This window comes from Engraulis encrasicolus, chromosome 11 (genome assembly GCF_034702125.1).
Source record: "Engraulis encrasicolus isolate BLACKSEA-1 chromosome 11, IST_EnEncr_1.0, whole genome shotgun sequence".
Lineage (NCBI taxonomy): Eukaryota > Metazoa > Chordata > Actinopteri > Clupeiformes > Engraulidae > Engraulis > Engraulis encrasicolus.
Genome location: NC_085867.1, coordinates 36,030,835 through 36,052,926, shown reverse-complemented (window position 1 = coordinate 36,052,926; position 22,092 = coordinate 36,030,835). Strand labels below are relative to the sequence as shown.

General features: G+C 42.5%; 1 protein-coding gene and 1 long non-coding RNA gene across 2 annotated transcripts; one reads left to right on the top strand and one right to left on the bottom strand.

Moving 5' to 3' along the window:
• Positions 1-465: 465 nt before the first annotated feature.
• On the top strand, positions 466-3,247 carry LOC134458958 (uncharacterized). The gene is made up of 5 exons (XR_010036715.1): positions 466-668; positions 1,740-1,866; positions 2,102-2,196; positions 2,521-2,689; positions 2,913-3,247. It is a non-coding gene; the product is annotated as an uncharacterized LOC134458958 (long non-coding RNA).
• Positions 3,248-7,084: 3,837 nt separating this feature from the next.
• LOC134457737 (uncharacterized) lies at positions 7,085-8,882 on the bottom strand. The gene is made up of 8 exons (XM_063209712.1): positions 8,811-8,882; positions 8,617-8,689; positions 8,435-8,526; positions 8,143-8,250; positions 7,808-7,986; positions 7,507-7,586; positions 7,324-7,406; positions 7,085-7,186 (listed from the first exon to the last, which is right to left on the bottom strand). Exons 1-8 carry the CDS (start codon positions 8,880-8,882, stop codon positions 7,085-7,087), a joined length of 789 nt encoding a protein of 262 aa, XP_063065782.1.
• Positions 8,883-22,092: the final 13,210 nt, after the last annotated feature.

Here is a 22,092-nt window from a genome sequence, read left to right as displayed (position 1 = left end):
ATTTGAATAAAAAATAGAACTGATTTGAAGTCTGAACAGAACTGATTAGAACCGATTTAGAGTATGGGAAAACACCTGCAAAAACACTAGGAAAACATATTAAAGCAACATTCAACTTACAAATATTACTCTATATAGATATTATTACTTACAAATAAAAAATACACTATTTAATAAATACAGCTAATTTAGGTACAACCTATTAGACATAAATCTTCTGTTTTTCTCTTATGTACAAAAAGAGTAACAATTTGAACCAATTTGCTTTGCCTGTGTGGATACGAAACGTCTTAATTTTGACATTCAAAACCAAGAGATTATTCCTCCATCACAAAGCACAAGCACACGTTTGCAAAATATATATGCACATCACATAAACATATTTGGCATACTTACCAGCAGTACCGCAGCACCTGTAACAATGGCAAAGACATTAAAGGGGTATGCCACTATTTTTAATATGGTCCAGCTGCGTCTTGTCCAGCTAATACCGCTACGCCCATTCCTCCTTACTAGACCGCCCTCACAGTAACGCCCCTTTGGCTGTTCAAGTTTCTGAAGTCAGTGACATGCTGCCGAATGACAACACAAGCGCCGCGCGGGACTTATTAAAACGACTGGATGGATTTCGCTGGATGGATTTCGCTGCAGCGATCACTCAACTGTCGGTAAGATTTCGAATAAAATGCATGAATATACATAACGGTTACTTTACGAGTTGACTTAGTCGGAGTGCGAACAGAAAGTCGGAGGTGTCATATTTGTTCAACCTGGTGTTAAACGTAATTTCAATTCTTGACCAGTGCATGTAAAGAAATTGTAAATAAAACCGACTTGATGTAGTAGTGCTAAAATAAACCTTTATATTTTCTCTTAGTGAACGTCTCAAAATATATGGGCTAATGTAGATACCACTTGGGATGGGTTTATCGTTACCCATTGTTTCTGATGGGGCGTTAATTGGTGTGGCACCCGGAACTCTTCCTTACTTTGGCAAGGGGTAAGCTGTGTTTTTTCCCTCCGTGTCACAAACTATTTAATGATGTTTCTGTACTTTAATTTCTCTGTTATTTTATTGATCTTTGATGGTAAGATATTCTGTTACGTTTGTGTTGATATTTTCGTTGTAGTTTTCGCTCAAAGTATGTACATTAGCGCCATTAATGTCCGCGATCGTTATGAAGTTAACAGGTGCTAAACGAGCCAGATTGGGAAGTAAATAAATGCTACTGGATCGAGGCCCCTCGTCATCCTCTCCTGCCTCTTCAATCATCCAAAGACCGTTAAGTCCTGTTTATTTTAATGTAATGGTCGGTTCATGTCCGTTGCATTGACTTGACTTGTCATTGGGTCTGATTTTAAATGTACCATATAGTTCAATGTGGGAGCAGGTTCACACACTAAATAAGACACTAAGGTCAAGCACAAGCAGATTTTTTGTTTTATTTTTCTCAGAGCAGAGTAGAGCAGATGTTTCAGGTTGCTGCCATCAGAGAGCAGTGACTTGACCTCAGTGTCTTATTTAGTGTACTCCCACATTGAACTCACGCACCTACTTATTTCTAAACATCTAGAGTGCAACAATACCCATGCCTCCTAATGTGCCATATAACCTGTATCTCGCCTATTGTGTGTGTGTGTGTGTGTGTGTGTGTGTGTGTGTGTGTGTGTGTGTGTGTGTGTGTGTGTGTGTGTGTGTGTGTGTGTGTGTGTGAGTGTTCGTAAATGTGTTCACGCAGATATAAGAAGTTGGGGTTGGGGTTGATGATCCACATGATGGTGATGGACCAGGACAGCTCTGGACCTGGACCTCCTGACTGGCAGCTCCATCCTCAACCTCCCTTCCTGTCCTTCACACATGTGCAGGTAAGGCCAATTTTTAAAAACTCACTGCATTGTCTGAGGCAAAAGTAGGAGAAAAGGAGTGAGTGAGTGAGTGAGTGAGAACCCGGCCATTACATGTGATGTGACCCTTAAAGGGCGTGTGTGTGTCCTAGAACCAAGACAGTGGCAGTGTGTGTCTGTCTGTCTTTGGTTAAGGATATTTTTAAGATACTACCTTGTTGTGTTAACATTATTTAGCTATTTCTGACAGGCAGAGGCAGAGGCAGTTTTCTGAAGGATGGTTAATGTCAGTACCAACATGTTGTGATGGAGGCTTCCACCTGAGCTGAACACAGAAACTTGCACACAGTGGTGAGTAAAACACTGAATCTGTTTTGTTCTGCACTAGACCAATAAGTATTTCATACAGTAATTCCTTTCTGTGCTGTGTTTATTTATTGAAAAAAAATGTGGATAGAGGATAATACAAAACACTGGCACTGTAGTGATCCCTGCACAGGCCAGAAGCTGTGTATCTCTTCAGCCTGGTGTTCTGCATTAAAATGATGGGTGTGATTTTTATGTAGTGTATTCTATGTATCCCTCTCATGTGTGTGTGTGTGTGTGTGTGTGCGTGTGCGTGTGCGCGTGCGCGTGTGCGTGTGCGTGTGTGTGTGTGTGTGTGCATGCGTGCAGATGGAAGCAGTCGTTCCTGTTCAGCATTGATATGCCGGTAATGGGTTTGATGAGCCACAGCATGGTGATGGGCAATCAGCATCAGGACCAGGGCCGCTCACAAGGAGAACCTCCTGCCCTGCCTCTTCATCCTCAACCTCCAATCTTCCTGCTCTTCACACATGTGCAGGTGAGGACAACCTCTAAAATGCACACTTGACTTGAGGCAAAGGGGGGGAGAATAGGCGTGCATGCATGCACGTGCACCAAACTTTAAGACAGTAGCAGTGTGTGGGGGGGCATGTGCACAAGCATATGCACGTGCTCATGTCATGTCCTTCTGTAGGTAGATAGGGGGTGGTTGTTTTTGTCTTAATTGTCATTCATAACATTAACATGCCTTTTTTTGACAGGCACAGAGCCAGTTTTCAGAGGGAGGGCTGATGACACCAGCAACTTCGGATCTGAACCTGATCAACCCAGCACCAACCACTGTGCCGCTCCTCCTCTGCCAACTGCACCACATGGCTCCACCATCTCAAAAAGGCACAGACACTACTCCACTTCCTGCGAAGGATGAGAGAAGAGCCGACCTCCCCACAACGGCACTCACCACCTTCTACAGGGGTGTCATTGAGAGCATCCTGACCAGCAGCCTCTCTGTCTGGCATGGCAGCCGTCAAGCTGAAGACTAGGGGTGCATCCCAATATGTGACCTTGCCTCCTCCACTTGTGCTTGTCTCCTCGTCCCGCCTTCTGGCCCCTCCTCCGTGGAGAAAACGATAAAGTTTCCCAGCTGTCAGCCTCGCCACAACAACTTTTGAGGGACTGTTTTTCTTTCACCATCCCAATTGCAAATGAGAAAAAGACTTAACAATTGAGCTTTTGCAAGATATTGAAATTTAATGCTGTTGTCAGTGATGTCATCATGACGAGAAGCGAGTGGAGGAGGCAAGTGGAGGAGGCAAGGTCCCATATTAAGATGCACTCTAGAAGGTGAGGACTGCAGAAAAGAGAGTGGTGAGGACAGCAGAAAAGCTCATAAGATCACCCCTACCTGTTCTCCCTACTACCATCAGGGAAGCGCTAGCCCAGCATGCGGTGCTGCAAAAGCACACTGGGAAACGACTTCTTTCCACAAGCCATCAGACTCCTCAACGCACTGAAGAAAACCACATGAATAACCAAGGACACGGGAGAATATTCCATGAACACTTCTTTCACCATGCCACTTACACTTTACTCATTGCACCTTGTATACAGCATCTTCACACCACCTGTATGAACTCCTCCTGCCGTGTGTGTGTGTGTGTCCACTGTGTTTGTGTATTTATTGTCCATCAGTATGTTAATCTTATTATTGCACACTGTTTGGGTGTCTGTATTTATAGTATGTATCAGTCTGTATTTAATGCCAATGCCTTATTTTTAGTTATTAGTTAAATGCACATTGGAGACTGGTCAAACACAATTTCAAACTTTGTGTTAACCCTCTTGTTGACCGTTCACGACTTCATAGTGTAAAAAGTAAAACAGAAATAAATTCACATTTCATTCCTGTCTCGTTCACTTCTTTCAGCAATGTATGTGGCCTACATGCAGGGAAGCTGACAGGGGGGACAAAGGGGTCCGTTGACCTGGGCCCATTGAGACGAGGGGTCCAGGAATGGGTCCTCATTACATTGTATGTAGTCTATGTATTGAGTGGGGGGCCCTTTCAGATGACTTTGTCCTGGGCAAAGCCAAAGCTGTCAGCGGCCCTGATTATGTATGCACAAACACTGGTTATGATGGTAGGAAAAATTTTCTCTGTTTTCTGATGGCCTTTGAATTAAGACAGGCCAATCTGGAACCTCTCCTGGATAAAGAGGTAAGCTTCAATGGTGTGGTCACTCCTAAATCATAGACAGACATGGAGTATGGTAGGCATATGGTAATGAAGAAATCGTTTTCACCAATAAAACAAACAAATAGCCTATTGCTATTTCAAATAGCCTACTATTTCATATTTTTCATTAATATCTGCTCTTTTCAAGCTGGCCACATAACTGTGGTGAGGTGACACTCATTACTTCAAAAAGTCGGGAATGTGTTGCTGATGTACATCGTACAACTTTTCTAAGTAGCCTATATCATGTCTTACCAAGTGAACAACCTCGCCTAAAAGGGTTTTTGAATTATTATTTGTCGGGGTGTGTTAATATCCTGGAAAGGATAAATCTGTGGTTTAATCATATAGCTTACCCAGTGTTAACAGTAACCTCGATACACACAGCTAGGTGAGGTAATGCCAACGCATTGACAGTATATATTTAGGCAATATATACAGTATTTACTGTCAATGTGTCAACGTTGTGTTGAAATCAAAGCATTTTGGCGACCTGATACGTTATGACAAATCTGTGCATAGCGACACGAGTTCTAAACAGTAGGCTACAATGTCCGAGGTACGGGAAGACAAAGCAAAATACATATTGGGATTCTTACATAAATTGTTGAGAATATTATGTCAGTGGAATGTTCAGTGAAACGTTTCTCTGGAAGATAATTTGCACGGGATATCTTTGAAAACATGGAGCCTTCATCCGGAAATGGCCTTGAAAATGACATCATGCAGTATCCCTTCATGATTGGCCAATACGGCAAATGCCGGGAACGCCCATGGGCGTGCTTGCATTAAGGGTGGAACTGTTTTACTGCAGCTGGACCCTTCTCACTATTTTGGGGCTTAATACAGTTAAAATTGTTGGCTGGGATTTATAAAGGTGGTAAAGTGTCTCATTTTTCATGTCAGCCGTTGCCTTGCTTTAAGACAAGTTAAAAGAGGGAGCATGTCGCTAAGCTAGTGAAAGTCAATGGATCCGTGTAGCATGCTACAATGCTACACGGCTCCATTGACTTTCACTAGCTTAACAACATATTCCCTCTTTTAACTTGTCTTAAAGCAAGACAACGCTTAACATGAAAAATAAGACACTTTACCACCTTTATAAACCCCAGCCAACGATTTTAACTGTATTAAGCCCCAAAATAGTGGCATACCCCTTTAAAGTTAAACATATTTGACATACTGTATAATAAAAAGGAAACATTGTAAAGGGAATGTTAATTTAATCTAATAACTGTACATTAAAAAGCACTTACCTGTAATACGACAGCACCTGTGCACCTGTAACAATGACTGGGGGAAACTTTGTAAAGGGTGTTACTGGAATCTAATAACTGTACATGAACTTACCCGCAATACGACAGCACCTGTAAGAATGGCTGGGGAAAACTTTGTAAAGGGAATGTTCATTTAAGGGAATGTTAATTTAATCTAATATCTGTACATTAAAAAACACTTACCCGCAATACGACAGCACCTGTGCACCTGTAAGAATGACTGGGGGAAACTTTATAAAGGGTGTTCTAATAACTGTGGAATCTAATAACTGTACATGAATGACATATGTACAGTGAGACACAGGGGGTGATGCAGTCCATGTGGAAGATCTTACCACATCTTCCACAGGGAACTGCCTTGTCCTTACCTGCCCGCACAGTCCGTCTGCAGAAGCAGTGCACCTCCAGGTCCCTGACACACACTGGAACAGCAGAGGCAGTCCTAGGAATGGTGTAAAAACACCGGCCTGCAAAGAGGAAAAGAAGTGAGTTCGCATCTGTCCCTGGTGGTACTGAACACTGCGTGGGTCCTCACCTCTGCAGAGAGTGAGACTGTTTGCGATGGCAAACGGCCCACAGTCTGAACCTCCTTTCTGCTGCTGCACCTCTGGCCACTGCAGGCGAACTGTCTTCCCTGCAAAAGAAAGCAGACCTGTCACTTGGGCAGCAAAATCATCGGTGACATTTTGATTTAAAGAATCATAGATGTTAATGTGACCCACCTGACATCCAGCGGTACTAACCACAACCCAGTGGTTAGCACAAACATTAAATATCTGCACTAAACACTGGGTTGAAGGTGGCGTCACCCTGGACAGCAGACCCAGGCTGGTGGTTGAGAGGAGTCCCTCAACATGAGGATATTGGGCCCTTAGGAGTGCCATGGCATGGTCCATGACCAGATCATCTAGCCAGGTTTGAGGATCAAGAACCTGTCCCCTGATGTCCTCCACTCACACACTGCATGACGCCGGAACAGGTTGGCCCAGCTGGACACCCGAAATGACAACGTCACTGTCCTGAAATGTAAACAATACATGTTCAATGCATATCAAAAAGGCAATTTTCAACCGAACACCTACGATGACAACTTCATCATCCTAAAAGACATGAAATATCTGTTAAGGCAGTTTGCTGAGGGCGTGACTATATGTTGAAGTTGTAAATTTAAAGTGATACTGTCCCATTTTAGGAAATAAGCTTATTTTACACCTTCCCTTGGGTTAAATAATAGGGCCACGAGCTGGTCTCATAGGACTCAATGTTAACTGCTAGCATGGAGGTAAAATTTGCACTGTCATACCCAGAGAACGGTTGAAAGTACAGAAGAACGGTAAAACCCTATTATTTAACTCAAGGGGAGGTGTAAAATAAGCTTATTTCCAAAAATGGGACAGTATCACTTTAAGTGTAAATCTTGTTATACCTCTTGTGTGTCTTGCTCGACCTTAGAGATGGGTGAATCACTGGATTCCCCAGTCTCTGCCTGAGCAGACACAGAAGCGATTGCGATGCCTGTCACCTGTTGCAAGCATAAACAGAACAAAACAAAACTGTCTTTAAAAATTGACACGTAGACCAGCATTGCCAATGATGAATCACAGAACCAATTCACAAATTCATTGTTCTACACAAAGCTATTTAACCTATTTAACATACCTGAAGTGTGTTGTCCACAACATCTGAGCTGTCAGCAGATGTCATTCCAACAGCTCTGTCTGTGGACATGTCAGGCTGCCCCCCTGAGATAAGATATTGTATTAAAGTCAGTTGTAATATTACTTCATTGGAAAGAGTGAAACACACACACACACACACTACAGAATTAACTCAAGTACATACGCAGAGGCTTCACTGAAGCGTCGAGTGGTTGACCGTCCATGGTCTCCAGCTGGACGAGGATGTTGTCCACACTGATGACCCTTGTTCATGAAAACATAAAAAGGAAATAGAGGACAACGTCAGCAATGCAATTCCTGTAAGCACATGAAAATAGATAAAAACAATGGAAAAGAAATGGCCTAGATTTGAAGGGGAGAGAGCTCATGATTTGTATGTAATAAGCGAAGTAATTCAGTAGTTGGTGAGCAGGACGACTGAAACATGTGAAAAAGGATCAAGGATCAATAGAAAAAGTATGTACCTGTACTCAGTGGACGACCAATCAGGAAGCATGGTCATACCAGGTCTGCCACGTTTCCGCTCGTTCCTCTTCAGGACCACCATGCCAGGAGTGACCGTGAAACGCTTCACTCCCTTTTTGCTCTTCTTCCGGTAGGAAGATTTCTGCCTTTCCTGGGCCTTCTGGATGTTGTCACGCACCTGAGCACAGTCATGTGAAAAGATTCTCCATTAAGAACACTTATTGTTGTTGGTTGAACCGTTTGTAGGTTTTTGAGCTATCCTGCTGGCAAGCAGACAGACAGACAAACAAACCAACGCCAACAAAAGCATAACCTTCTTGGTGGACGTAATTACCTGGTCAAATACAGCTGCATCTTTCTCAGCTCGACTGGACATAAACGCTGAAACATCGTCCTCATCAACAGACGCGACAACCTCAGCCTCAGGAGTATCACTGGCAATCTGTGCTATCACAAAGACATGTTAATACATGTATGTAATTCAGAGCTTGGGAGGAAAAACGTGTCTGAAACTATCACAACATTATACATACCTCAGAAAACAGCCGTGGCTCGCGGCCATACATCAAACGAAAAGGTGAAAACTTGGAGGAAGCCTGCTTAGAGGAATTATGGGCAAACAATACCTCTTTCAGGTTGTCCTCCCACCTTTCCTGACTACCTTCCAGAGTCTTCCCAATGGCTCGCTTCAAGGTCTGGTTAGTCCTTTCGTCCAATCCTGCAGAAATAAAAATGATGAAGTTATTAATAACAGTAACAATTGTGTGGTCAAAATACCGGTACTACATATAGAACTACTACTTTATACCGTTTGTCTGTGGATGATAGGCACTAGTCATGCGGTGTTTCACCCCGCACCTGTCGAAGAGACTCATGTTGACCTTTTTAACAAAAGACAAAAAATAAAGAAAACATGTACACAAAAGTTGAGAAGAGTCAGTTACAGAAAATGATGTGAGAATGCATCTAGACTTGCAAAATATGCAGATTTTTGGTACTTACGTGGTTCCAGAACTCACGGCCTCTGTCAGTCAAGATAACCTCAGGAGAGCCATGTGTCAGGAAGATGTCCATCATTGCCATAACAAGACGCGCACACACACACACACATTAGTGGTACAACTAAGTCATAGGTGAAGAGTAGCTTCTCAGTGCTGATGGGGTCGCCGGCATCATGACAACATTATCGAACGCCTAAGTAACAGAATAAGACATAGCCGCCACAAAAAGGCTATAACATAGGCTCTGCGCTAAGGGGTTAAACTCTATTACTTGCTGTCATTTAACACACACCTCAGAGGTAAGCAGTGCCTGCTTCTTCTTAATGGGTCTTGCCTCAACCCATTTTATGAAGAAGTCGGTCGCTGTCAGGAGGTAACGGTTCCCACCTTTGCTTGACTTCTGCAGGGGTCCGATGAGGTCAACACCTTCAAAAAGATTACGCACAGAAAGCCATATTATTGTGATCTTGTCATTTTAATACTGTTACCAAAGAACTTGTGCCTGTCCATGCAAAGTACTGTCTTACCGATCATATGCCAGGGTGCAACCGGCTTTATCGGCTTCAGCTCGGGTGGCTCCGTCTTCACCTTCTCAAATCTTTCGCAGTGTTTGCAGCCATAAATCTTAATGATAAAATAGCAAATGAGTGTAATATTGTAAGTAGTTGTATATTACATTACATTGCACTATAAAGCATAAATCACAAGCACACTATTAATCTAGTAGCCATTACAGGGGGTTCACGCGCACCCCACGTAATTGTTGTTGACATCCATTTTTTCCTCCTTAATATGTCTAGTTAACAATAAAAGATGTTAACATTGCTGCAAATTGTATAATCACATAACTTTTGAACCCAACATGGTACAAAGACAAATGACACCACATTTTGGGCTGGTGATGAAAAAAAGTTAATTCAGGGCCCTGGACACATGGCTTTATTGTTTTAAATCACCTACCGTCTTCCCCACATCAGCAGTGATACTGCGCCAGTAGAACCGGTTTGTGATCTTGTCCACCATGCGGTCCCTGCCGAAGTGGCCTGCATGAACCTCGTTGAGGATGGCGTCCCTCTCCTCCTGGGAAAACACGACCCTCCTCAATGACAAACCATCAGCTCCGATGTAGAACATGGTGTCACCTAAAAAGAGGGAATAAGTGGATGTTAATCATAAAATCTGGCGTGGGTGTTTGCCAACTGTTTTGATCCAAAACACATAGCACAAGACTGAACGCTTCACAGTTCTCTTCATTATTCAACAAGTCAAACATAGGAATATTTCACTACATACAGTCTTACTACGGTACTACTTCAATTCAACATTGATAACTAGTAGCTCACCTTGTATACTCTTTAAGTTCATACAGTGATTGATTGTTTTCATTGATTGACTAGTTTATAATGGTACTGACACAAAAAACAGTCATCTGATTTCAATAATAAAGTATTTAGCCAAAGCTAATATACAACACTTGTTCCCAACACTTAGAAGAAGGGGGGCATTATACTAATACGACTGAGTAATAGTTTCAACCTGTATGAATCAGTCGGTTTCTTAGATCCTACATCACACGTCAGTCAGTCACCTCATTGATAGGGCTCTCAGGTGAATTCTGAGGTGAAAATACTTCTAAAATATAATTATCACTATATACACCTTCATAAACATGGCCACACTCCTTGCACAACATTTCGATATTTCACACATGTGAATAAAAACGTCAATATCACCGAAAAGCAACGTTGTATCTGTGTCTGTCTTGGCAAAGTCGAAGCATTTAATTCACTCCTGCTAGCTAGCTGTCTTACTTCTTATTAGCTCTATCTGATACACAAATATAGTCTGCTGGGTTGATTAAGTCAAAATTATACGTCTTAATAAAGTAAATATATTTACCTTGAAGGGAGTAGCTTTTGGACGCCTTCCTATGGCTCTTTTGGAAGACTCGCTTGCCCCTGGCTTGTATTTCTCCTGGCTAGAAAGGTAAAAGAAAATGTCTTCAGGTGAAATGGGCATCTTGATGATAAGTACTCTAAACACCGATGTAATAGAACAAATAAAGTATCACGACGATTTCATTGAGTCTAAAAATATTACAGTCAAATGTCACGTCAGCTAACTAACAAGTAGCTTAAACTAACAGGCAATAAACGTCCTATGACAAGAATGACAACAACAACAAATGAATCCCTGACAGTTGAGCTGTAAGAGAAAGACTTTAGGTTAAGTAATTAAAAGTTTAGCTGCTCGAAATTGAGATTGTAGATCACAGAGACTGCCAAGAAAACAATGCGTGCTCTCTGCTTAGCTGATCTGAGGCGAACGACGAGTGTTCTGTCATTAAATTGCACTTCTAAGCGCGAGCGCTCCTGCCATAGCGACTAGTGGTGTCAACAATGATCGATCCGGCGATCCAATCCAATGTGGGGCATGGACGATCCAGAATCGATCCGGCAAGTTCCAGAATCGATCCGGCAATTTTTTAAAGTTTCAATTACTTCCATGGATATTTCAGCAGCAAATGAATGTTAAATTAAATAAAAGCACTTCAAAACATTGCAAGACTGATACAGACTAATACAGAAAACAGCAAATAAATTGTTGCTCAGTATCTGACTACTTGTATTGCCTCATCATGACTGATTAAACATTTGCTTTGCTTTCAGTAGAAATGTAATGCATTGCAGTGCATTGGAGAATTGAATCAGATCGGATCGGATCGCAGAGAATCGAATCGAATCGCTACCTCCCGAATCGTGATCGAATCGGATCGTGAGGGCAGTGCCGATCCACACCACTAATAGCGACCAGCATAGCGACGTTGTTGAACAGCTGATTCCAACGTGATTGTTGCGTCACCCGGAACTTTTTCCCTGCCCGGAACAAATTCCCTGTGACACTACCACCACTACCAGAGCTGTTCATTTCTAATGATGCTGTGTAAATAAATATTCATAAACAAAACAGCATTGCCATTAAGTAAGTAAGTTAAGTATACGTAAGTAGCCCTTTCCTTAGTAACGAAGAGACCCCATTTCGTGTGGACTTAACAGAAGCCTAGCTGCAGCTTTCTTACCGAAATGGGTATTAAATAAATCTTATGCCATGTTGTTACAATGGTTAGAAATTAATCAAATGAATAATGCATTGCCATTTCGTTTGAAATCAGTGCTAAATAGTTAATATGAAGTGTTATTGGTGGACATGGTTAAATGATGTTTCGTAGTAGACGTAACGTACAATGTTGACTGGACTATCATCTACTACGAAGCATGTTCGTTGTTTGTAGCCTACATAAATGATGACCAATAACTTTTTCATTTTTGGGCATTAGCTGTGGTGCTAGCACCTGACGTCTGGTACTGAAAAAGTCATTAATGGACACAGACAAGATATTGGTGGACTGTTGACGTTAGCAAAGCAGCACAGTTAACAATATTTACCAAGGTCTTTCCTGTCCAGAGCTCCGTCATCATGGGTTGAAGAAGGGGGAGATCTGCTGCGGAATTAACAATAACTCTTTTTCCGTCAACGAGTCAATGTTATCTTTGTATTTCCCCCCGCTAGTCATAAACATTTGCCGCCTCTCTTCTGCCTTGTCCGTTATAGCCTTCGCCTTTACATTTTTCCAGCAGCCTTTTAGCTGACCCTTGTCCCTGGCCTCCTTTATTAACCAGTCCTCTGATCAAACCAAATTCTGGACTTGGACTGGGCTTGGATCTCCTCCTCTACAATATCACTCTGAAGAAAACATGGCAATCCAAACAGTTACTCATTTACATTGCAAATTAGCACACACAGTACACATGCACATAACATGGTATCTTAGATGTCAGTCATTAGTATAAAAAAAGAATATGTTCTGTAGGCCCTACCTGTTCTTCAGTGACAGCCAAGTCATCAAATATTCCTTCTGCACGCTCTTGTAGTTCAGCCAGGCTCAAGTGTCTTGCCTTCTTGACATACAAACTGGTGAGGGGTTCAGGTAAGGGCCTTTCCCATTACTAATCTCCACCCCTACCCCTTTGCCTTTCTCTTGCCCCTTGTACCTTTCAAACAAAGCCGCAAGGTGTAGGGCTTGAAAAGCAACCCCTATGGATTGGGATGCCCCTTCAACAATCACGGAGTGACACTCACAGCTGTCACTAATTCCATGCACTATGTTGACATTAATAGCGATTTTTTTCATATGCGTTTCACGGAGAAAAGGGCCATCACACGTTAGGACAATGTTAAGCTTAGTACAATGGAATAATTATTTCCACTTTAAAATCGACAATTGCGGCAAAAATACTCTCGTGTGCTGTTGTGGATGCTGCGGTTTGCCGCCCATTTTTAAATGCCCTCACAATGCATTCAGGGAAATCTGTCGAAGCCCTCCGTCCGTGGAGTGAGGTGTCGGAAAATCTCCGCACGGAGGGGATGAAAGCCCTTCGCCAAACCCCTACCCATCTGTCTGAACGTGAATCGGGATGCCACTACGCCTACACGTGGGCGCGCAAAACGGAGGCAAAGGGGATCGGTGTAGGGCTAAGGGGTGTAATGGGATTCACCCTAAATCTAGCTTGACAGCCTTGGGTACATAGGATGTGGCATACCCTCGAACAACTGACAGGACAGCAGGTCTGCAGGACTTCCCATCTTGAGTCTGGCACTGAGAGAGGTTTTGGTAGAACTGTGCTTGCTCAGACGCAGGTGCTGTTTCCACGTAGCAGGGTATTTTTTAGCAGGGTATTTTTTTCTCCTGTTGAGGTGTAAACGCAACATGTGGATAAAAATAAATCCTCCATTGCAACAAATGCGTTTCAGCCCTCTACACATTTTTTTTCTCCTGCTTTTAATAGCTAGATTTTAAATATCTGCTACGTGGAAACGGAAGGCCAAAACCAATGCAAAACCAATGCAACCAGGAGAAAAAAATGTCCACATATAAAAATATCCAGCTACATGGAAACAGCGCCGCAGTCAGGGGTGGGAAAGATGGTGGCGCAGTGGTACCCTTGGTGGAATTCCCCTTCTTATTTTGTTGACTGCTGGTACTCCACATTCTTCACAGCATCCTCACTGGGAGAGGCCCACTTGCATTTTTTGGATGTGCAGCTGATGATCTCGTGCCTTGCGTTGTTTTTTTTCCCACAGTCTGAAGAGCACAGCTGACACATGAGAGTAGCTCTCCCCAAGTCCCGCTGTGCAGTTGCAGTGGGCTCCTAGCACAACACCGTCGTTCCTCACCTCCACCCATGGCTTTAGTTGACTTTCATTAAGCCGTTGGGAGTAGTGTTGTGCTGTTCATTTTTGTTTTTCTCCGTTCATTTTTCATTAATTGTATCATCTCCTCCAAGATTGGTGGTCATACGCCATTAAGTTCTTCAGTTATGAGGGGGGGTCCCAGGAATGCCAAAAAAGCCCGGTCTGGATAGGGTTAAGCACTGATTTGGGATGTGTTGCAATATCAAACAAATCCACCAACACGTGTCTGCAAGTCATATTTATTTATTTTATTTTATTTTTTTGATTTTTTGGGGGGGCTTTTCAGCCTTTATTGGTTTCTGTGAGACAGGATAGTGGAGGAGAGACAGGAAGTGAGCTGGGAGAGAGAGATGGGGAAGGACTGGGAATCGAACCCGGGTCAGCCGAGTGGTAAACGCGTGCCCTACCATATCAGCCACGGTAGGGCCTGCAAGTCATATTTAGACTAGCATTTCATTATGTCTCACCTCCGATGTGCACCAGGACCATAGACGAAATTTGCCAAATGGAATGGTATTTCTAAGAAATCGATTTTGTCCGCGAGGACAAATGCGAATGCTTGCTGATACATACTTGCAAATGTTGTGGCCGACTTTATATGCGCTGTGTTTAGCACCACCCATGCCGTGACGACAGGTTCTCGCTCACGTGCTTCATCTTTTTCGATCGATGGCAACAAAGTCGTATGAGCCTATTGATTCTGGTGCAAGGACAACTTCCTGGAACAAGTAGCATGGGCAATCAAACACACCATCAGCAGCCTGACAGAAACAGCTGATATCTCTGTACTTCATCTGGCCTGGAGAGACGCTGATTATTCGATGCATCTTCATGGTGCCTTTGATGGTAGACAGGGACTTCAAGGTGCTCTCCTTCTTTTCAACCTCCTCCTCCGTCACATAATACAGCTTCACCTTGCTGACCTCATTAAGGAGCTGAAAAAAAGTGTGGGCAACTGGGATGTCTTTACCTTGGCGGACAAGTGTGTCCACTTGTCTCTTGAGTGCATTCTCCACTCCGTCTGGTGCACCCTTGCCATGACTGGCCTCAAAGAAGCTCCATGTCACTGCAGTAAACATGGTATGGCTCAGTAGAGAGCATGTAAAAGTTGGAACGATGTTTGTACGACGTGGCAGGCCCGTCGCTGAAAAAATAGAGCCGCTTCACACCACAGTTGCTTGTTGCCAGATACTGCAGGATTGGATCAAGAGGAGCCTACAGTCCCAGGAAAAAGTTTGTACACCCTTTGAAATTTCTGACCTTTCTGTCAAAATTGGTCATAAAACATGGTCTGATCTTCCCGGAAATCACAAGAAGGAACAACCAGAGTCTGCTTTAACTAATTCAACCCAAACATTTACAAGTTTTCATATTTTCATTGGCCATAAGATGTAAACATTCACAGGACAGCAAGGCATAAGTAAGTGCACCCTTGCATTCAATAGGTTTTAACCCTAAGTTAGTCGCAATAACCTCAACCAGATGTTTCCTGTAGTCGCAGATCAGATTAACAAAACAATCTGGATGTATCTGGTCTCCCTCTTCTTTAGAAAACTGCCTCTCGTCAGCAAGGTTTGTGGGATGTCTGGAGTGCATAGCTTTCTTGACTTCATGCCATATCATTTCAATTGTTTTTTGTCAGGGCTTTGACTGGACTATTCTAGAATGTGTATTTCATTATTATGAAGCTATTCTAAAGTCGATTTGCTTCTAAAGTGTGGGTTGTTGTCACATTTCAGCACCCATCCTCTTGTGTGCTTCAACTGTGTGACAGACTACCTCACTGTTTTTCTGTAATATATCTCAATAAACTTCTGAGGTCGTTGTTCCACTGATAATAGCAAACTGAAAAGGGCCTGAGGCAGCAAGGTAGCCGCATTTAATGATGCTCCCGCCACCATACTCAAAGGTGGAGATGATGTTTTTGTGAAGCTGTGGTTCTCCAGTTCTCCTCCAAACATGACATTGTGTGTTCCCCTGAACAATTCAACTTTGGTTTCAATGTTGGTCTACAGAATATTTAGCAGTAATTCTATGAAGCATATAAATGCTTTTTCGCAAACCTCAAAGGTGCAGCAATATTTTTTTGGACAGAAACCCCATTAATTTTAGATTGGCAGAATTAATCCCATTTTTAGCTATTCTTAGTTACATCTCCTCTTCTGAGTATGGTGGTGGGAGCATCATTATATACGGCTACATTGCTGCCTCAGGCCCTTGACAGTTTGCTATTATCAGTGGAACAATGAACTCAAGTTTATTGTGATATTTTACAGAAAAAAAGTGAAGAAGTCTGTTACACAGTTTAAGCACACAAGAGTATTGGTCCTGAAATGTGACAACAACCCATACCTTAGAAGCAAATCAACTTCAGAATGGCTTCATAATAATGAAATACACATTCTGAAATAGCCCAGTCAAAGCCCTGACAAAAAGCAATTGAGATTAGATGGCATGAAGTCAAGAAAGCGATGCACCCCAGACATCCCACAAACCTTGCTGATGAGAGGCAGTTCTCTAAAGAAGAAGGAGACAAGATACAAACAGATTGTTTTGTAATCTGATCTGCAACTACAGGGCAAGTCTGGTTGATGATATTGCAACTAACTGAGGGTTAAAACCTACTTAATGCAAGGGTGTACTTACTTATGCCCTGCTCTCCTGTGAATGTTATGGCCTTATGACCAATAAAAATATGATGACATGTAAATGTTTGGGTGGAATTAATTAAAGCAGACTCTGATTGTTCCTTCTTGAGATTTCCGGGAAGATCAGACCATGTTTTATGATCAATTTTGACAGAAATGTAAGAAATTTCAAAGGGTGTACAAACTTTTTCCTGGGACTGTATATAGCAGGTGGGTCATGTCTCCTGCTGGGGGACACTGCAGAATGCCATGGGGTCTCGGTCTGTCAGATAGAGAACCCCGGTATGCAGGGTCACCTGCTGGTGTGACCCCCCCACCCAAAGTGGACAGATTGGATTTCATTTGCGTATTTTCAAGTATAATTCTCGCTAAAATCTATGTGCATCAGCGAGTCTTCTGCCATTAGCCTTTCTCTTAGACTTTTTTTTTTTAAGGGGTTTTTTTTTGGTCTTTTACAACTTTATTAATGATAGGACAGTTTGAGAGGTGGACAGGGAGAGACGGGGAAGGGTCGGCAAAGGACCCGGGCTGGGAATAAAACCCGGGTCGGCCGCATGGCAGACGAGTACCCCACCGGTTGACCACGGCAGGGCCTTCTCTTAGACTTTTGTAGGTGCTGAATTGCCAGTGGATATTGAAAATGTGTTTTCTGAAGTGAAAGAGCCTGTCTTGGAATTGTGTCACGAGCTCATCTTCTCGTAGAAATCTTTTTTGACAGTGATTGTAGTGGGATTTTCGGCTCTTCTTTGAGATGCGGTTCTATTGGCTCTTCTTTTACACTTGTTTACATAATTAATAAATTAAAAGTTTAAATTTTATTTTACAACATTTTGTTTCATTATTGACATTGTGAAGCACTTTGGGCAGTGTATACTGTGTAAAAGCCTTTAAGAACAACACTTTTATCATAATCAGTCGTTAATAATGACCCAACATACCCAAATACAAAGTAAATTAAAAAGGTATTAATACATACTATGCATTTCTGATCGCTGTGAGTGTGTTTGTAACACCTGCTCTATATCCATTGGCACTTTTAGAGGATACACACAATGAGAGGGAGGGGGAGAGAAGGACAAAACAAACAAAAAAACAAAAACGGCTCTCAAAAAAAATCCCAAAACGGCTCCCATTGCAGAGCCGGTTCCTGTCGTTCACTTCAAAGAGCCTTCTCTTAGAGCCGAACGGTTCGCGACCGACACATCACTAAGTGATTGTACTTTGGCGTCTCTTCACCTTGCTGTGTGATTCGCTGAATGGTCACTGATGGCAGAAAAAAGCATACAAGATCTGCTGGTGCTCTGACGCATATTTCTTGTGGAAAGAAATTTACGGATTTTACTTTTATTCTGTTGCCTAATTTCAGGGGGTTTTTTTGTTTGTTTTTTAAGATCCGGGACTCGCATATAATTGCTTTACTAAGAGCTGTTTTGCACCTATATTCAAACTTTTGTACTTGGATTTCAATGCACCCAAAAATGCTAAATGAGATATCAGGGCCTCTTACTTTGGTGATGACTCGCTGACCACGAACAATATTTTGGGTGTTAACCTGTGGGCTGTCTAGGCTGGCATTCGTCTGTCGATTGCATCACTTTCTAATTCTTTCCTATTTTCTTTTCCAGGTAGAGATTTCTACTTTTAGCTGTTCTATTTCCCTCCTTATTCTTTGTGACTCTCTCCTCCGTACTCTCCTGCTGTGTTGTAGTTGTCTGTAAAAACGAAAATGCAACATTTAGAAAACCTCTCTCTCTCATGCATGTGGTAGGAGTATGGAAAATTGTGTGTGTGTGTGTGTGTGTGTGTGTGTGTGTGTGTGTGTGTGTGTGTGTGTGTGTAGTGGGGGGTTATTGTGTACTTTTCCGTGCTTTTGCTCTGTGTGTTCTCTGTGGTGTTGTATTGAACAACTAGGCTATATGGGTATTACAGTCTCCCTTTTGCAGTTCAATTTATACTCTGACCTGTCTCGGGGTGGTGTGTCAGGTGTTTGTTTTAGCGGATCCACACTGCGACTTGAGTTTGAGCTGGGATGCGGGATGTGTGCCATCTGACTTTGGCATGTTTAATCAGAGACGAGCTTGATTATGGAGAAGTGTTTTCACTCTTTTGCCCTTAGCTATATAGCTCCCATAGCCATAGACAGTGAGCTAAACAACAATGAGCCACATCGGAGACAGAGATTAAGTTTTCGACTCTTTACTTGTGGTCATCTTTTTGTGAAGCTGAAACGATACAAATCAGGACGTAAATATTACAAATGTCCTCATAAAACATACATCATAACATAATTATCTTATTAAAATAAATCATAGAAACGTACAGACTGTCCTCCTTCTCAAGCATGAAACAGGAGTGGAAAGTTTATAGTTACCAAGGAAACGGGCTGAACTTATTATTTGAGAAAAGCAGCAGTATAGCCACCAGGTGGCAGTATCTAAACATTTAACATTGTAAACTGGGCAGAACTGTCCATCTACTTAAAGAAGGCTCAAAGTGCTGCGCGTGATGGCAACAGTGCTGAATGTAGCTAAACTCTTTAACTGTGCACATCATACTGTAGTGCTCTGGGCATTTGAAGACAGAACATTGAAATGTAGCTGCTGCTGGCAGCTTGCTGTCTCCTCTATGAAATCAACTGTAAAAAAATGCTCCAATTTTGTTGAACTGGATAGATGAGAGAGAGAGAGACGGGGAAGTCTTGGCAAAGGGGCCGGGAATCGAATCCGGGTCAGCCGCAAAGCAAACAAGTGCCCTACCATTTGCGCCAAGGTAGGACCAAACAAAATATTTTTAACGGGAAGCATCATGGGAAGAGGCAAGTCTTTGTGCAATGTCATGAGGTGCGAGTCTTTTCAAGTCTTATTCAAGTCACAAGTCTTTGACATTTTGTCAAGTCCAGTCTGAAGTCATCAAATTAAGGACTCAAGTCGGACTCCAAGTCACATGACTCGAGTCCAAAACTCTGGTGCAGAGTAGAGCAGACGTTTTAGGGTTTTGCCTTCATCTGAGCTGTGTGCTCACCTGCGCACTGATTAAGAAAGAACCCTGAAATGTCTGCTCTATTCTGCTTTCAGGAAAAACAAAACGTTGTGCTTGACCTTACTGTCTTGACCTTACTGGGGGCTTTACGAGCCTTTATTGTTTTTTTCTCAGACAGGACAGTGAAGTAGAGACAGGAAGACAGTTGGGAGAGAGATACAGAGAAGGCCTAGCAAAGGACCCAGTCCGGGAATCGAACCCGGTTCGGCCACGGAGTAGACGAGTGCCCTACCATATCTGCCACAGTAGGGCCAGACCTGTCTTTTTCAGTGTGCAAACCTGCTCTCACCCTTGAACTTTTTTTTACATTAAAACCAATATTCAACTCTGAACACTATTTGTTTCCTTCAGATGTTCTACATTGGCGCTGAAATGAACCCTTCAAGATCCTTCGCCCCTGTTATGTTCAAGAGGAACTTCATGAAGCACGGAGTTAGAAAACACATCTACAATTTATACATTAAAATTATGCATTGTCATGCGCTAAGCCCCCCACATTTAGGCTTGCAGGTCCATGGGGACTGGCTGTTCGAGTCCGGCCAGGGTCATTTCCCAATCCTCCCCAATGTCTCTCTCCCACTCACTTCCTGTCAGCATATCATACGGTCCTGTCAATAAAGGCATAACCCCCCACCCACCCCCGTTTTTATTTTTAATTATGCACTGTTAGTGTGTCAAGAAGTATTTAATTAAATTAGTTATTACATATGTATTGGTGTTTTGTAGAAGGCGCCATACACTGCATGCCTTAAAGGTACACAGTGCAAGATTTTTAGTTGTTTATTTTCAGAATTCATGCTACCCATTCACTAATGTTACCTTTTTCATGAATACTTACCACCACCATCAAATTCTAAGTTTTAAGGAGGGAGTAAGTATCTAAGCTAGTGAGAGTCAATGGATCACATGCTACAGTGATCCATTGACTTTCACTAGCTTAGCTACATACTCCCTCTTTTAAGTTGTCTTAAAGCAAGACAACGCTTAACATGAAAAATAAGACACTTTACCACCTTTATAAACCCCGACCAACGATTTTAACTGTATTAAGCCCCAAAATAATAATAATAATAATAAATTTTATTTTTGAGCGCCTTTCAAGATACCCAAGGACACTTTACAATCAAAACAAATACATAACAGTAGGGAAAGTAAAACAAAGCTTCAGTGAATTAACAATAGGAGAGTAATTAAAATGCAAAAATAAAATAGAAATAAAAGTACAATAAAGATAAATGTTTTCAAGTAAGAAAAAGAAGTAGAATGCATTTGAAAATAAAATGAGGGGAAAAAAAATAATAATATGTAAAATTAAAAATAAACTGATGATTAAAATAAAGTGGAAGTGCCTGTCACTGAAGTGGAAAAGCAGAAATGAAAAGGTGTGTCTTCAGCTTAGATTTAAAAGTAGATAGTGTGGAACACTGACGAAGAGACAGTGGGAGTGAATTCCAAAGTTTGGGGCCAACAACACTAAATGCCCTGTCGCCCATGGTGCGCAGGTGTGTGGAGGGAACTGTAAGGAGGAGTGAGTCAGTGGAGCGTAGTGTGCGGGTGGGATTGTATGGGGTGAGGAGACTTGTGATGTAGGAGGGTGCAAGGTTGGCATACCCCTTTAAAGAGGAAAAGGGGGGACATGTCTCACAGATACTTTAAAATATTTATATAAAACTTATGGGGTTGTGGTGGCTCAATGAGCTGAGACGCCATACCATTACCCCTGTTACGCTACTCGGGTTCGATTCTGACCCGAGGTCCTTTGCCGGTCCTTCCATACTCATTCCCTCTCTCTCTCAACTAGCTTGAAGGTGAAAAAGCGCAAAATATCTTAGAAGTATTCAAGTCCTATATGGCTCATGCTGTATGTAGAAAATAGGCCACTTTTATACAGTAGTATAAGTGTGCTTGACACACATACACATTTACTGCAACATGTGCGTGTGCTTGCTTACTCAGCCTACCATAAAGGTGGCCCCTATCTTTTCCACATAAAGATTTTTAGAGCCATATAAGGTTCTTCTTTCCTACAAGTATATGGGAAGATGTGGTACCTGTGGTCTTGTTCTGGCAGACCTGCTGTATAATATTCTGAGCTTATAATGGACAGATTACTGCATGGGCCTACCAGGCACAGGCACAGGGGCCCAAGAGTCAAGGGGCCCTGAATCTAAGCCTCTATATTACAAACACATTGGGGGGCGGGGGGGCTTTCTTCTTGTCTGGCCTAGGGGCCCTTGGAATAATAACCTGTCCCTGTAGCTGATCTGTGTCAGATGTCTTCTTCTGTGCTTAACAGAGATCGACATCATGAGGCTGAGGCTGGCCTTGGCCTGGAGAGAAATA

What these genes read in the sequence shown, in the direction of transcription:
- LOC134457737 (XM_063209712.1), bottom strand. Translation starts at nt 8,882, where the DNA reads ATGGACATCTTCCTGACACATGGCTCTCCTGAGGTTATCTTGACTGAC. An exon ending in GCCGTGAGTTCTGGAACCAC is followed by an intron (nt 8,690 to 8,810) that starts GTAAGTACCAAA and finishes TTTGTTAAAAAG; the next exon opens with GTCAACATGAGTCTCTTCGA. An exon ending in GGGAGGACAACCTGAAAGAG is followed by an intron (nt 8,251 to 8,434) that starts GTATTGTTTGCC and finishes GTGATAGCACAG; the next exon opens with ATTGCCAGTGATACTCCTGA.